The 16,317-nt window shown below is 39.0% G+C and overlaps 1 protein-coding gene and 1 pseudogene across 4 annotated transcripts in view; one reads left to right on the top strand and one right to left on the bottom strand.

Moving 5' to 3' along the window:
* The window catches only part of WDR70 (WD repeat domain 70), a 310,099-nt gene that overhangs the window by 57,826 nt on the left and 235,956 nt on the right, over positions 1 to 16,317 (top strand). For all 4 annotated transcript variants that reach the window (XM_065873371.1, XM_065873369.1, XM_065873370.1 and 1 more), the window contains one exon: positions 11,641 to 11,774. In XM_065873371.1, the coding sequence (XP_065729443.1) occupies positions 11,641 to 11,774 (134 nt within the window). The remainder of the gene's footprint in view (positions 1 to 11,640; positions 11,775 to 16,317) is intronic.
* LOC136121579 (nucleotide triphosphate diphosphatase NUDT15 pseudogene) lies at positions 9,498 to 10,344 on the bottom strand (annotated as a pseudogene).

A 16,317-nucleotide genomic window follows, 5' to 3' on the forward strand; every position in this document is an offset into this window, starting at 1 on the left:
TTTGGTAGTGTATATATGTCCATGCCACTCTCTCACTTTGTCACAGCTTACCCTTCCCCCTCCCTATATCCTCAAGTCCATTCTCTAGTAGGTCTGTGTCTTTATTCCTGTCTTGCCCCTAGGTTCTTCATGACAGTGTTTTTTTTTTTTTAGATTCCATATATATGTGTTAGCATACAGTATTTGTTTTTCTCTTTCTGACTTACTTCACTCTGTATGACAGACTCTAGGTCCATCCACCTTACTACAAATAACTCAATTTCGTTTCCTTTTATGGCTGAGTAATATTCCATTGTATATATGTGCCACATCTTCTTTATCCATTCATCTGTTGATGGACACTTAGGTTGTTTCCATGTCCTGGCTATTGTAGATAGAGCTGCAATGAACATTTTGGTACATGACTCTTTTTGAATTATGGTTTTGTCAGGGTATATGCCAGTAGTGGGATTGCTGGGTCATATGGTAGTTCTACTTTTAGGTTTTAAGGAACCTCCACACTGTTCTCCATAGTGGCTGTATCAATTTACATTCCCACCAACAGTGCAAGAGGGTTCCCTTTTATCCACACCCTCTCCAGCATTTATTGTTTGCAGATTTTTTGATGATGGCCATTCTGACTGGTGTGAGATGATATCTCAGTGTAGTTTTTTTTTTTAACATGTTTATTGGGGTATAATTGCTTTACAATGGTGTGTTAGTTTCTGCTTTAAAACAAAGTGAATCAGTTATACATATACATATGATCCCATATCTCTTCCCTCTTGCGTCTCCCTCCCTCCCACCCTCCCTATCCCAGCCCTCCAGGCGGTCACAAAGCACCGAGCTGATACCCTGTGCTCTGCGGCTGCTTCCCACTAGCTATCTACCTTATATTTGGTAGTGTATATATGTCCATGCCTCTCTCTCACTTTGTCACAGCTCACCCTTCCCCCTCCCCATATCCTCAAGTCCGTTTTCCAGTAGGTCTGTGTCTTTATTCCTGTCTTACCCCTGGGTTCTTCATGACATTTTTTTTTTCTTAAATTCCCTATATATGTGTTAGCATACAGTATTTTTCCTTCTCTTTCTGACTTATTCACTCTGTATGACAGACTCTAGGTCTATCCACCTCATTACAAATAGCTCAATTTCGTTTCTTTTTATGGCTTAGTAATATACCATTGTATATATGTGCCACATCTTCTTTATCCATTCATCTGATGATGGGCACTTAGGTTGTTTCCATCTCCGGGCTATTTTAAATAGAGCTGCAATGAACATTTTGCTACATGACTCTTTTTGAATTATGGTTTTCTCAGGGTATATGCCCAGTAGTGGGATTGCTGGGTCATATGGTAGTTCTATTTTGAGTTTTTTAAGGAACCTCCATACTGTTCTCCATAGTGGCTGTACCAATTCACATTCCCACCAACAGTGCAAGAGTGTTCCCTTTTCTCCACACCCTCTCCAGCATTTATTGTTTCTAGATTTTTTGATGATGGCCATTCTGACTGGTGTGAGATGATATCTCATTGTAGTTTTGATTTGCATTTCTCTAATGATTAATGATGTTGAGCATTCTTTCATGTGTTTGTTGGCAGTCTGTATATCTTCTTTGGAGAAATGTCTATTTAGGTCTTCTGCCCATTTTTGGATTGGGTTGTTTGTTTTTTTGTTATTGAGCCGCATGAGCTGCTTGTAAAGTTTGGAGATTAATCCTTTGTCAGTTGCTTCATTTGCAAATATTTTTTCCCATTCTGAGGGTTGTCTTTTTGTCTTATTTATGGTTTCCTTTGCTTTGCAAAAGCCTTAAAGTTTCATTAGGTCCCATTTGTTTATTTTTGTTTTTATTTCCATTTCTCTAAGAGGTGGGTCAAAAAGGATCTTGCTGTGATTTATGTCATAGAGTGTTCTGCCTTTGTTTTCCTCTAAGAGTTTGATAGTGTCTGGCCTTACATTTAGGTCTTTAATCCATTTTGAGTTTATTTTTGTGTATGATGTTAGGGAGTGTTCTAATTTTATACTCTTACATGCACCTATCCAGTTTTCCCAGCACTACTTATTGAAGAGGCTGTCTTTTCTCCACTGTATATTCTTGCCTTCTTTATCAAAGATAAGGTGACCATATGTGCAGGGGTTTATCTCTGGGCTTTCTATCCTGTTGCATTGATCTATATTTCTGTTTTTGTGCCAGTACCATACTGTCTTGGTTACTGTAGCTTTGTAGTGTAGTCTGAAGGCAGGCAGCCTGATTCCTCCAGCTCCCTTTTTCTTTCTCAAGATTGCTTTGGCTATTCGTGGTCTTTTGTGTTTCTGTACAAATTGTGAAATTTTTTGTTCTAGTTCTGTGAAAAATGCCAGTGGTAGTTTGATAGGGATTGCATTGAGTCTGTAGGTTGCTTTGGGTAGTAGAGTTATTTTCACAATGTTGATTCTTTCAATCCAAGAACATGGTATATCTCTCCATCTATTTGTGTCATCTTTAATTTCTTTCATCAGTGTCTTATAATTTTCTGCATTGAGGTCTTTTGTCTCCTTAGGTAGCTTTATTCCTACATATTTTATTCTTTTAGTTGCAGGGGTGAATGAGAGTGTTTTCTGAATTTAACTTCCAGATTTTTCATCATTAGTGTATAGGAATGCTACAGACTTCTGTGCATTAATTTTGTATCCTGCTACTTTACCAAATTCATTGATTAGCTCTAGTAGTTTTCTCGTAGCATCTTTAGGATTCTCTATGTATAATATCATGTCATCTGCAAACAGTGACAGCTTTACTTCTTCTTTTCCAATTTGGATTCCTTTTATTTCCTTTTCTTCTCTGCTTGCTGTGGCTAAAACTTCCAAAACTATGGTGAATAATAGTGGTGAGAGTGGGCAACCTTGTCTTGTTCCTGATCTTAGAGGAAGTGCTTTCAGTTTTTCACCATTGAGGATGATGTTGGCTGTGGGTTTGTCATATATGGACTTTATTATGTTGAGGAAAGTTTTCTTTATGCCTACTTTTTGCAGGGTTTTTGTCATAAATGGGTGTTGAATTTTGTCAAAAGCTTTCTCTGCATCGATTGAGTTGATCATATGGTTTTTCTCCTTCAGTTTGTTAATATGGTGTATCACATTGATTGCTTTGCATATATTGAAGAATCCTTGCATCCCTGGGATAAACCCCACTTGATCATGGTATATGATCCTTTTTTTTCTTTTTTTTTTTTTGCGGTGGGCGGGCCTCTCACTGTTGTGCCCTCTCCCTTTGCAGATCACAGGCTTCGGATGCACAGGCTCAGCACCATGGCTCACGGGCTTAGCCGCTCCATGGCATGTGGGATCTTCCTGGATGGGGGGCATGAACCCGTGTCCCCTGCATCGGCAGGTGTACTCTCAACCACTGTGCCACCAGGAAGCCTGGTGTATGATCCTTTTAATGTGCTGTTGGATTCCGTTTGCTAGTATTTTGTTGAGGATTTTTGCATCTATGTTTGTCAGTGATATTGGCCTGTAGTTTTCTTACTTTGTGACATCTTTGTCTGGTTTTGGTATCAGGGTGATGGCGGCCTCGTAGAATGAGTTTGGAAGTGTTCTTCCCTCTGCTATATTTTGGAAGAGTTTGAGAAGGATAGGTGTTAGCTCTTCTCTAAATGTTTCATAGAATTCTCCTGTGAAGCCGTCTGGTCCTGGGCTTTTGTTTGTTGGAAGATTTTTAATCACACTTTCATTTCAGTGCTTGTGATTGGTCTGTTCATATTTTCTATTTCTTCCTGGTTCAGTCTTGGCAGGTTGTCCTTTTTTAAGAATTTGTCCATTTCTTCCAGGTTGTCCATTTTATTGGCATATAGTTGCTTATAGTAATCTCTCATGATCCTTTGTATTTCTGCAGTGTCAGTTGTTACTTCTCCTCTTTCATTTCTATTTCTATTGATTTGAGTCTTCTCCCTTTTTTTTCTTGATGAGTCTGGCCAGTGGTTTCTCAATTTTGTTTATCTTCTCAAAGAACCAGTTTTTAGTTTTATTGATCTTTGCTATCATTTCCTTCATTTCTTTTTCATTTATTTCTGATCTGATGATTTCTTCTGCTAACATTGGGGTTTTTTTATTCTTCTTTCTCTGATTGTTTTAGTTGTAAGGTTAGGTTGTTTATTTGAGATGTTTCTTGTTTTGTAAGATAGGATTGTATTGCTATAAACTTCCCTCTTAGAACTTCTTTTCCTGCATTCCATAGTTTTTGGGTCGTCGTGTCTCCATTGTCATTTGTTTCTAGGTATTTTTTGATATCCTCTTTGATTTCTTCAGTGATCTCTTGGTTATTAAGTAGTGTATTGTTTAGCCTCCATGTGCTTGTATTTTTTATAGATATTTTCCTGTAATTGATATGTAGTCTCATCGCGTTGTGGTTGGAAAAGATACTTGATACGATTTCAATTTTCTTAAATTTACCAAGGCTTGATTTGTGACCCAAGATATGATCTATCCTGGAGAATGTTCCATGAGCACTTGAGAAGAAAGTGTATTCTGTTGTTTTTGGATGGAATGTCCTATGAATATCAGTTAAGTCCATCTTGTTTAATGTATCATTTAAAGCTTGTCTTTTCTTATTTATTTTCATTTTGCATGATCTGTGCATTGGTGAAACTGGGGTGTTAAAGTCCCCTACTATGATTGTGTTACTGTCGATTTCCCCTTTGATGGCTCTTAGTATTTGCCTTATGTATTGAGGTGCTCCTACCTTGGGTGCATAAATATTTACAATTGTTATATCTTCTTCTTGGATCGATCCCTTGATCATTATGTAGTGTCCTTCTCTGTCTCTTGTAATAGTCTTTATTTTAAAGTTTATTTTGTCTGATATGAGTATTGCTGCTCCAGCTTTCTTTTGATTTCCATTTGCATGGAATATCTTTTTCCATCCCCTCACTTTCAGTCTGTATGTGTCCCTTGGTCTGAAGTGGGTCTCTTGTAGACAGCATATATACGGGTCTTGTTTTTGTATCCATTCAGCTAGTCTGTGTCTTTTGGTTGGAGCTTTAATCCATTTACATTTAAGGTAATTATTGATATGTATGTTCCTATTCCCATTTTCTTAATGGTTTTGGGTTTGTTATTGGAGGTCTTTTCTTTCTCATGTGTTTCCTGCCTAGAGAAGTTCCTTTAGCATTTGTTGTAAAGCTGGTTTGGTGGTGCTGAAGTCTCTTAGCTTTTGCTTGTCTGTAAAGGTTTTAATTTCTCCATCAAATCTGAATGATATCCTTGCTGGGTAATCTTGGTTGTAGGTTTCTCTCCTTCATCACTTTCTATATGTCGTGCCACTCCCTTCTGGCTTGCAGGGTTTCTGCTGAGAGATCAGCTGTTAACCTAATGGGGATTCCCTTGTGTGTTATTTGTTGTTTTTCCCTTGCTGCTTTTAATATTTTTTCTTTGTATTTAATTTTTGATAGTTTGATTAATATGTGTCTTGGTGTGTTTTTCCTTGGATTTATTGTCTGTGGGACTCTCTGTGCTTCCTGGACTTGATTAACTGTTTCCTTTTCTATGTTAGGGAAGTTTTCACCTCTAATCTCTTCAAATATTTTCTCAGTCCCTTTGTTTTTCTCTTCTACTTCTGGGACCCCTATAATTTGAATGTTGGTGCATTTAATGTTGTCCCAGAGGTGTCTGAGTCTATCCTCAGTTCTTTTCTTTTTTTTTCTTTATTCTGCTCTGCAGTAGTTATTTCCATTATTTTATCTTCCAGGTCACTTATCCGTTTTTCTGCCTCATTTATTCTGCTCTTGATCCCTTCCAGAGAATTTTTAATTTCATTTATTGTGTTGTTCATCACTGTTTGCTCTTTAGTTCTTCTAGTTACTTGTTAAACGTTTCTTGTGTTTTCTCCATTGTGTTTCCAATAATTTGGATCCTCTTTATTATTGTTATTGTGAATTCTTTTTCAGGTAGACTGCCTATTTCCTCTTCATTTGCTAGGTCTGGTGGGTTTTTGCCTTGCTTCTTCATCTGCTGTGTGTTTCTCTGTCTTCTCATTTTGCTTAACTTACTGTGTTTGGGGTCTCCTTTTTGCAGGCTGCAGGTTCATAGTTCCTGTTGTTTTTGGTGTCTGTCCCCAGAGGCTAAGGTTGGTTCAGTGGGTTGTGTAGGCTTCCTGGTGGAGGGGACTAGTGCCTGTGTTCTGGTGGATGAGGCTGGATTTTGTCTTTCTGGTGGGTAGGTCCACGTCTGGTGGTGTGTTTTGGGTTGTCTGTGGCCTTATTATGATTTTAGGCATCCTCTCTGCTAATGGATGGGGTTGTGTTTCTGTTTTGCTAGTTGTTTTGCACGGGGTATCTTGCATTGTAGCTTGCTGGTCGTTGAGTGGAGCTGGGTCTTGGCACTGAGAAGGAGATCTCTGGGAGATTTTCGCCTTTTGATATTATTTGGAGCTGGGAGGTCTCTTTTGGACCAGTGTCCTGAAGTTGGCTCTGCCACCTCAGAGGCACAGCCCTGACACCTGGCTGGAGCACCAAGAGCCTGTCCTGCACACGGCTCAGAATAAAAGGGAGATAAAGAAAGAAAGAAAGAAAGAAAGAAGATAAAATAAAATAATGAAACAAAAAATAATTTTAAGAAAAAAAAGTTTTAAGTAGTTAAAAACAAACAAAAAATGGACAGATAGAACCCTAGGACAAATGGTAAAAGCAAAGCTATACAGACAAAATCAGACACAGAAGCATACACATAGACAGTCACAAAAAGAGAAAAAGGGGGAAAAAATATATATATATCTTTGCTCCCAAAGTCCACCACCTCAATTTGGGATGATTCGTTGTCTATTCAGGGATTCCACAGATGCAGGGTACATCAAGTTGATTGTGGAGATTTTATCCGCTGCTCCTGAGGCTGCTGGGAGAGATTTCCCTTTCTCTTCTTTGTTCGCACAGCTCCCGGGGTTCAGCTTTGGAGTTGGACCCGCCTCTGCGTGTAGGTCGCTTGAGGGCGTCTGTTCTTCTCTCAGACATGACAGTGTTAAAGGAGCAGCTGATTTGGGGGCTCTGGCTCACTCAGGCTGTCGGGAGGGAGGGGTACGGATGTGGGGCGATCCTGCGGCGGCAGAGGCAGGTGTGACGTTGCACCATCCTGAGGCGCGCCGTGTATTCTCCCGGGGAAGTTGTCCCTGGATCACTGGACCCTGGCAGTGGCGGGCTGCTCAGGCTCCCGGGAGGGGCAGTGTGGATAATAACCTGTGCTTGCACACAGGCTTCTTGGTGGTGGCAGCAGCAGCCTTAGTGTCTCATGCCCGTCTCTGGGGTCTGCGCTGATAGCCGTGGCTGGCGCCCGTCTCTGGAGCTCCTTTAAGCGGTGCTCTGATTCCCCTCTACTCGTGCACCAGGAAACAAAGAGGCCAGAAAAATTCTCTTGTCTCTTCGGCAGCTCCAGACTTTTTCCCGGACTCCCTCCCATCTAGCCGTGGTGCACTAACCCTTTCAGGCTGTGTTCACGCTGCCATCCCCAGTCCTCTCCCTGCGATCCGACCGAAGCCCGAGCCTCAGCTCCCAGCCCCGCCTGCCCCGGCGGGTGAGCAGACAAGCCTCTTGGGCTGGTGAGTGACGATCGCCACCGATCCTCTGTGCGGGAATCTCTGCGTTTTGCCCTCCGCACCCCTGTGGCTGTGCTCTCCTCCATGGCGCCAAAGGTCCTCCCTCCGACCCCCGCAGTCTCCGCCCTCAAAGCGGCTTCCTAGTGTGTGGAAACCTTTCCTCCCTCACAGCTCCCTCCCACTGGTGCCGGTCACATCCCTATTCTTTTGTCTCTGTTTCTTCTTTTTTTGTGTGTCCTACTCAGGTACGTGGGGAATTTCTTGCCTTTTGGGAGGTCTGAGGTCTTCTGCCAGCGTTCAGTAGGTGTTCTGTAGAAGTTGTTCCACATGTGGATGTATTTCTGATGTATCAGTGGGGAGGAAGGTGATCTCTGCGTCTTACTCTTCTGCCATCTTGAAGCTCCGCCAGAGCTCTGTTTTCTGTTACTCATTACCTTTCATATCCTTTTGGTGGATAATAAATGGAGTATGTAAGCAGCCACAGAGATCCTGATACTTTATTTGTTTGTTTGTTTATTTATTTATTTTTGGCTGCATTGGGTCTTCGTTGCTGTGCATGGGCGTTCTCTAGTTGCATCAAGCGGGGGCTACTGTTCGTTGCGGTGTGCGGGCTTCTCATTGCGGTGGCTTCTCTTGTTGTGGATCATGGGCTCTAGGTGCATGGCCTTCAGTGGTTGTGGCACGTGGGCTCAGTAACTGTGGTTTGCTGGCTCTAGAGCACAGGCTCAGTAGCTGTGGCGCATGGGCTTAGTTGCTCTGCAGTATGTGGGATCTTCCTGGACCAGGGATAGAACCCGTGTTCCCTGCATTGGCAGGTGGATTCTTAACCACTGAGCCACCAGGGAAGCCCAAGGTCCTGGTACTTCAGAATGCTAGCATTGAAGATCTCATTTTGTCACTTTGCCCTTTGCTTTCTTCTTTGCCATCTTTCTTCTGTCCTTAGATTAAAAAAAGTGAACTTTGTAGTTTATCTTGTTCTTTCCTGATAGAGGGTAATTGATCTTACATTTGTCAAACTGGATAGCTGTTTGTTTTGTATGTGTTTTTTTAATTTACAGTCCTCCTTCCTTTTTTAAAAGGGCTATTTATTGTCGCATTTGTGCCAGGCACTGTGCTGGGCACAAGGATGGTCTTTGTGCACATGGAATTTACACTCTTTTTTTTTCTTCTAGTTTTTAGAGTTTTTAACTCATTTACAAATAAGAAAAACTGATACATGCTAACATAAATAATTTTTGTGAAAAATTACTTTTTTGAAAGCGAAAAAACCCATTAATGAGGAGATTGATATTATTTCACGGTTTTGCAAATCTCTTTAATGTCTGGCTTAATAGAGGAGGGCTGGATTTATCATACCTGCTTTTTTGCATTCAGTCTTTTACAATATCACACATCCTGTAGCCTCTGGATAAAAGGAAAATGATGTCTTAGTATTGTAAAAATAGCTTTGATATTGAGTACACGTGAAAGGATCTTGTGGACCCTCCAGATCACACTTTGAGAACCACTGCTGTATTCTAATCTCCTCATTTTACATGTAAAGGCCCTGGATCTCGAGAGATTAAGCGAGAAATCCAAAATTACATGGCCTGTTCATGATAGGATACAGATCCTAGAGGTTTGTCTCTCTTCTCTTGGCTGGGATCCTCAGTCACAAACCTTGGAAATATACCCTAATGGCCTGTCCTGTTCTCTCTAGTTGTTGCCTCTAGCAAGGACTGTCACAGTATATTACTGCCCCCTACTCCCATTTTTTTAAATGAAAGAAAAGAGGAAAATCAACAAACATGATAAATTCTGCCATAGGCTTACTGTGTTAGTATCTGAATTAGAATTTCTATTTGAACTAAGATGCTAAGGCAAATTGTATTGCACTCTATTCCATGTAGGCTGCTGATGACAGACTGCACAGTAAATATCACAGGGAGATACAGAAAGCAGATTAACCATAGTCTTACCAATTATCACATATTCTGTGTCTGAATGTAATGCAGTCACATATCCTAGGAAAATTTTCACAAGAAAAGGCTGAAAAGGTGGTGGGTATATTAAGAATTTGCAAACAAACTGGCAATCTTTTGGAACTTTTTAGATAAAATGGGAGTTTTTCTGAAATTAGATATTTTCCATTCCTTAGCCAGACCTTATTTTGTCTTTTTTTAAAAAAAATCCAAGAATCTTCTTGGCCACTTAAGAGATCATTTCCTTTGTATCCTACCAGATGATCCAGAGAAGGATCATAGCCTTGTTCCTTTAAACAACCTAATGCCCAGAAAAGCTGGTCCACTAGAGGAAATTCTTCCCAAGGAATATACTTCCTACTTTCATTTTTTTTTAGGTTCTACATTTTTTGGTTCTAAATTATGAATCACATCCATTTCTTTTTTCATTAACATAGTGACATAATGGTAATTCTCTTCCTCAGTGAAAGAATTCACAACAGGGAAATTCCTGGCGGTCCAGTGGTTAGGACTCTGCACTTACACTGCCGGGGGGCATGGTTTTGATCCTTGGTTGGGGAACTAAGATCCTGCATGCCGCGCAGCACAGTGAAAAAAAAAAAAAGAATTCACGACGGTGAACGTTTTTTAGGTGAAGAACTGCTTCTCCCCAGGTTTCCCTTTGGGCATTCTTCCCAGTTTACCCTGAAGTCCAAATGACCACCAGGAAGTTGGAAACTGCAGGTTGCAAACAACACTGTCCTTTTCCCCAGGAGAACAGTGAGGATGCCTGCAGCTGGTCACCATTCCTCCCACCCTGATTCAGGGCCTCAGCCCCTGTGGCTCCACACTGGTGGTCATGGGGTAGGAGCGAAATTTACACTCTTGAGGGGAGGACAGGAATAGAATAGACAAGTCACAAATGAATTTGCAATTTCAAATTACATTGTAGGGAGATGAACACTGGTGGGGTTAGCTTTATCAGGAGGAGGGACACCTCTAATTTTAACAGGAGGGAAGAAGGGTGGAGTGGGCATGGAGGCAAGTAAGTCTGTAGCTGGTGGTAGCAAGTCACTTCTTAGACTTTAAAAACTAATGTTTATTTAGTTTTATTTTCGATTGTTTTAAGACATATTCAGGCATTCAAATGATAGCTCTCATTTAGGGTACATATCTAATTTAAACATATAACAAGTTATTTGCTATATTTGTGTATAATTCCATTATATTCTGAAATCAGTATTCACAGGTAGTAATTGAAATGAGTGTAAGTTATTTTTCCAGTATCTGGTTTTGACTGCAGTAATTCTGTTACATTTAATTAACATTTCAAGTCTATTTGGAGGATTGATTTGTAGTGCCTTTCTTTATATAAAACTATGATCCTTTTACTGTCTCATGTATATGATAATCACATTTAATATTCCTAATGCAGTCTTTCCTTCTGAGAGGTCAGTAGATCCAGGGACTAACTGCTTTGGCAAGAATGATAAATGTAGCTCAAGAACAGTGAGTTACACATTGGATATTTGTATGTGAATTGAACCTTGAAAAGTTCATGGGGAAAGCAAAGATTTTATGGAACCAGTATAAGTGATATTATAATGTGGTTAGTTACTTACAAATTCAACTTTAAAAATAATTGTTTAAGGTGACTAAACAATTAGCCAAATGCACAAGATAATAATTTCTACTTTGCTATATTTTGTTAAATAGATTTATGGTTCCTATTGGCATTACTCATTTTGGGAATTTTTGATTCATGTGTTATTCATTTAGTGATAGTCAAACAATCTTAAAAGGCTTCCTCAAAATTGTTTATTGAAAAAGCTGAATTGTTTGTAAGATTTCTACTTATATACTAAAGCAACTTAGTTTATCATATGACACCTATTCTGAGTACATGGTAGATAAGTTTGGATGAAGCTACTGATTAGATTAAACTAAAATATTTTCTTGTATATCAAAGAAATAATACTCCTAATAACAAAGCCACGTAATATAGAAGGTGCTTTCCATTTTCACTTTTCAGAAGTAACAGCAGTGGTGATCTATATTTACAGTGCCTGTAAGGTAGGAAGTAGGGTTAGAGAAAGGAAATGGGGTTATAATAGACAATAAGTAGCTTTTCTCCATTTTTTTTTTTTTTTAAACCAGGTTTCTGCTTTGGGTCTGGATCCCTCAGGTGCCCGTTTGGTGACTGGAGGATATGACTATGATGTTAAGTTTTGGGATTTTGCTGGAATGGATGCTTCTTTTAAGGCATTTCGATCCCTTCAGCCCTGTGAATGGTATGTATTATGCAACTTAATACCCTCATATTTGAAGACACAGTCTCTTGTTATTTGAATTCTGTTTATGATGATTTTTACCAAAATACAATATGTTTACATGACTATATACTACGTTCGTTATTCAGGTGAAAGCGAAGTGTACCTTTTATGTTTCTTTTCTTTAGTAAATTTCCTTTAGTTTCATTAATTTATTCTTTAGTAAATTTCCTTTAGTTTCATTAATTTATGTTTTAAAGACTGCCTTTTGTTGTTATGTTTTAAAGACTGTCTTTTGTTGTTTTTAAAAAAATATTTTAATTTAGAAATCGTTACCTTGCCTAGTTTATTTTAAAACACTTTATTAAATACTGTGTAATACTATATGTGTGTGTACAACACGTGTTAAGCCAAGTGCTAGTTGGTGCTGCACTGTGCAGGTATGGTCAGCTAGCATTATATTTTAAAGGACTTTACATGTTGCTACCATAAGCCACCCGCTTATTTCTACTTTTGACCATCGTTGATCTTTTAGCGTATTGGATATCAGAAATGGATTTTATTGGTGAAACTATCTTGTTAACGTGCATAACGTATGTTGGAAATGAGCTTTCAATGATGAGATTTAAAAATATTCAAGATATGTGGATTAGCCGAAATTACTCTGACTCAATTTCTTACTCTTGCATGAATGGGGTATAAATCTAGTTTTGCCTTCAACCTGAACTCTTAGGGGTTTTGTTTAATCTCCACTTGTAAACTCTGGATTTCATCAACTATATGGAGAAAGTTCCTGTCTGTGGACTGTTGAGCGTTTGCCTCCAGTGAACCTTTTGTGAAAGTGGTGGTTGGAGCATCTAAATGAGATGCTGGGATTTTTCTCAAGCCTGCAGAATAGATCATATGAATTGTTTGTGCTTACTTGCCAATAAATATTACATAATAGATGTCTGTCTTATGTGGATCAGAATTGAGTCAGACCTCAAATTTCTCTGGCAGTTATATAGTTATCTAGCAAAATAACCTTGCTGACTAAAGTGGCTCTGGTCAGTGTTCTACAAATCATTGATTTGTAAAGTTTGAAGTCATAACTCTTAAGCTGTCTAGTAGTAAAGATTTGAGAATTCCCTAAATAGATCTTAACAGATATAGGATCAATTGAAAAAAAACTGAGTATCTCCAATGATGGCTATATTTAAAATAGCTCTTATGATTTAAAATAGTGACATCTATCTTGAGTTAGTATGATGACCTTTTTTTAAAATACATTTATTTATTTTATTTATTTATTTTTGGCTGTGTTGGGTCTTCGTTGCTGTGTGCGAGCTTTCTAGTTGTAGTGAGCAGGTGCTACTCTTCATTGCAGTGCGCAGGCTTCTCATTGTGGTGGCCTCTCGTTGTGGTGGGTGGGCTCTAGGCACACGGGCTTCAATAGTTGTGGCTCACGGGCTCAGTATTTGTGGCTCGTGGGCTCTAGAGCACAGGCTCAGTAGTTGTGGCGCACGGGCTTAGTTGCTCTGTGGCATGTGGGATCTTCCCGGACCGGGGCTCGAACACATGTCCCCTGCATTGGCAGGCAGATTCTCAACCACTGCACCACCAGGGAAGCCCCATGATGACCTTTTAAAAATGTATTTAAAATATGTTGTTTAGGGCTTCCCTGGTGGCACAGTGGTTGAGAGTCCGCCTGCTGATACAGGGGACATGGGTCCGTGCCCTGGTCCGGGAAGATCCCACATGCCGCGGAGCGGTTGGGCCCGTGAGCCATGGCCGCTGAGCCTGTGCGTCCCCAGCCTGTGCTCCGCAATGGGAGAGGCCACAACAGTGAGAGGCCCGTGTACTGCAAAAAAAAAAAAAAAAATGTTTATACCCCTTTTTCCCACATGATAGATAGTCTCTTGATTCATATAGGGATTGTGCTCTCCTTCTACCTCTACAACTATAAGGTGACTTGTTCAGGACTATCCAGTGCTATATCAATGATCAGCTCTGAATGGAATACATATCTCATGAGTCTCAAGCCAGTGCTCTATTATTTACTAAACTATGTCATTTGCTACACTGTTGTAATTGAAAATGCAGAAAAAACCAAGAATAAGCTTGTTTTCTCTTCTGTAATTAAATTGTTGCATCCTATATGTAATTGTGCGCTATCAAAGATTAGATAGATGGGAAGAAATAGAATTCTTGACAATTCATATAAAATTAATATAAAACTCTAATATTGTAAACATTATGTGAATGTTACTCCTTTAAATCATGAGAACTATTTAACTTTGCCATCACTTGCCCCTAATCTCAAAGTAATGTGACTCTGCTTTTTATGATGTTTTTGTGACTCAGTGTGTATTTTATATCTATTTACATATTCATCTATAATTCCCTTTTTACTGTAAAGAAGATTTCAAATGGAGAGAAAAGCAGAGGAATTAGTATGATAGCCATCTACCCTTTACCTAGATTTAAGTTATAAATATTTTTCTTTATTTGCTTCATCTCATTTTTGTAATTTTTGAATTATTTAAAAGTAAAGACACTGTTTGTATGTAACAAAACAGAAACAGACTCACAGATAGAGAAAATAAACCAGTGGTTACCAGTGGGGAGAGGGAAGGTGAGAGGAGCAGGATAGGGGTATAGGATTAAGGAGATACAAACTACTATGTATAAAATAAATAAGCAACAAAGATATATTGTACAGCCTAAGGAAATATAGCCATTAGTTTACAGTAACTTTAAATGGAGTATAATCTATAAAATTATTGAATTGCTCTGTTGTACGCCTGAAACTAATAAAATACTATAAATCAACTATAATATAAGAAAAATAAAGACAGACACACCTTTCACTTTGAAATACTTCAATGTGTTATCTTTGAAAAAGATAGATGCTTTCTTATATAAATGTAGTTCCATTATTATTTTTAACAAAATTCCTCAGAATTCCTTAATATTTCCAATAAATATTCTGTATTTAAATTTCCCCATTTGCCCTCAAAATGTGTTTTTAAAAAAAAATTATTTATTTATTTTATTATTTATTTTGGCTGTGCCAGGTCTTAGTTGCAGCAGGCAGGATCTTTAGTTGCAGCATGTGGACTTAGTTGCAGCATGCATTTGGGATCTAGTTCCCTGATCAGGGATCAAACTCGTCCCCCTGCATTGGAAGCGCAGAGTCCTACCCAGTGGACCACCAGGGAAGTCCCTGAAAATGTGTTTTAATGCTGGTTTGTCAGACATGAATCCAATTAAGTAATACACATCACATCTATTTTGTATCTCTCTTACATCTCTTTTAATCTACACTGACCCTTCCTTAACCATTTTCTTTCCCATAACTTTGTTAAACAGACAAGTCTATTCGTCCTCTATGAGATTCTTCCTTCCTGATTTTCTAATTGCTTCCTTTTGGTATTATTTAAGTTGTTTCTTTATCTCCACTATTTCCTATAAAAGATCCAAAGGCTTGATTATAATCCATATTGTTTCACATCAGATGGCATGTATTGTCTGGTTGTTGTCACTATTAGTGACTAGCAATTAAGACTGATCCCTGGAGTAAGTTGGGACATCTGATTCCTCCACTGTAAAGTTAATATTACATACTTGAGATAGGCAAGAACTTTGCGGGGAAGATACCTTGGTACCATGTAAATATCCAGATTCTATTCATCCTTTCACTTAATAAGTTTAGCATCCATTGATTATTCATACCTGAATCATTTATTTAATCGAGGGCTCCAAGATAGTGGTTTTCTAATTCTGTTGTTTCATCTACTTTTACTTGCTGGCATTCTTCTAAGAGAAGTACTTTTCCTCATGCCTGATGTTATTTGGTTCCACTGAAATACAGTTCCTATTGGAGAGTCAGGATAAATGCTTAGTTATTTCCCTTTTATTACTCATTTTTAGCTTATGGGTTGGTGTTGATAAATAAGTTGTTGCTGTTATTCATGGTGATAGTTTTTAAAAAATTTTTTTTGCTTTTTCTTTTTTGATTACTAGTATTTATGATTTTAAAATTTTCATGTGTTTCAGTCAATTGCAGTCATTCTTCTTTTTTTAAAAAAATTTTTTTTTAATTTTTGGCTACGTTGGGTCTTCGTTGCCGCACTCAGGCTTTCTCTAGTTGTGGAGAGCAGGAGCTACTCTTTGTTGCCATGCGCAGGCTTCTCATTGCAGTGGGTTCTCTTGTTGCAGAACACGGGCCCTAGGCTTGTGGGCTTCAGTAGTTGTGGTGCGCAGGCTCAGTAGTTGTGGCTTTTGGGCTCTAGAGCGTAGGCTCAGTAGTTGTGACGCATGGGCTTAGTTGCTCCGTGGCATGTTGGGATCTCCCCAGACCAGGGATTGAACACATGTCCCCTGCATTGGCGGGCAGATTCTTAACAACTGTGCCATCAGGGAAGTCCCAGTCATTATTCTTTTTGATGTTTAACGTGTCTCAGATTTGGCCATTGGGAGTCCCTGATTGCTATGTAGTTTTGACATGACCTCATTAGTCTTTAAAAGCTTACTTATTTTCTGGAACAACATGTTGTAGGCTTCCCAGTGTATGCCTTTCCAG

Source organism: Phocoena phocoena, chromosome 3 (genome assembly GCF_963924675.1).
Source record: "Phocoena phocoena chromosome 3, mPhoPho1.1, whole genome shotgun sequence".
Classification (NCBI taxonomy): domain Eukaryota; kingdom Metazoa; phylum Chordata; class Mammalia; order Artiodactyla; family Phocoenidae; genus Phocoena; species Phocoena phocoena.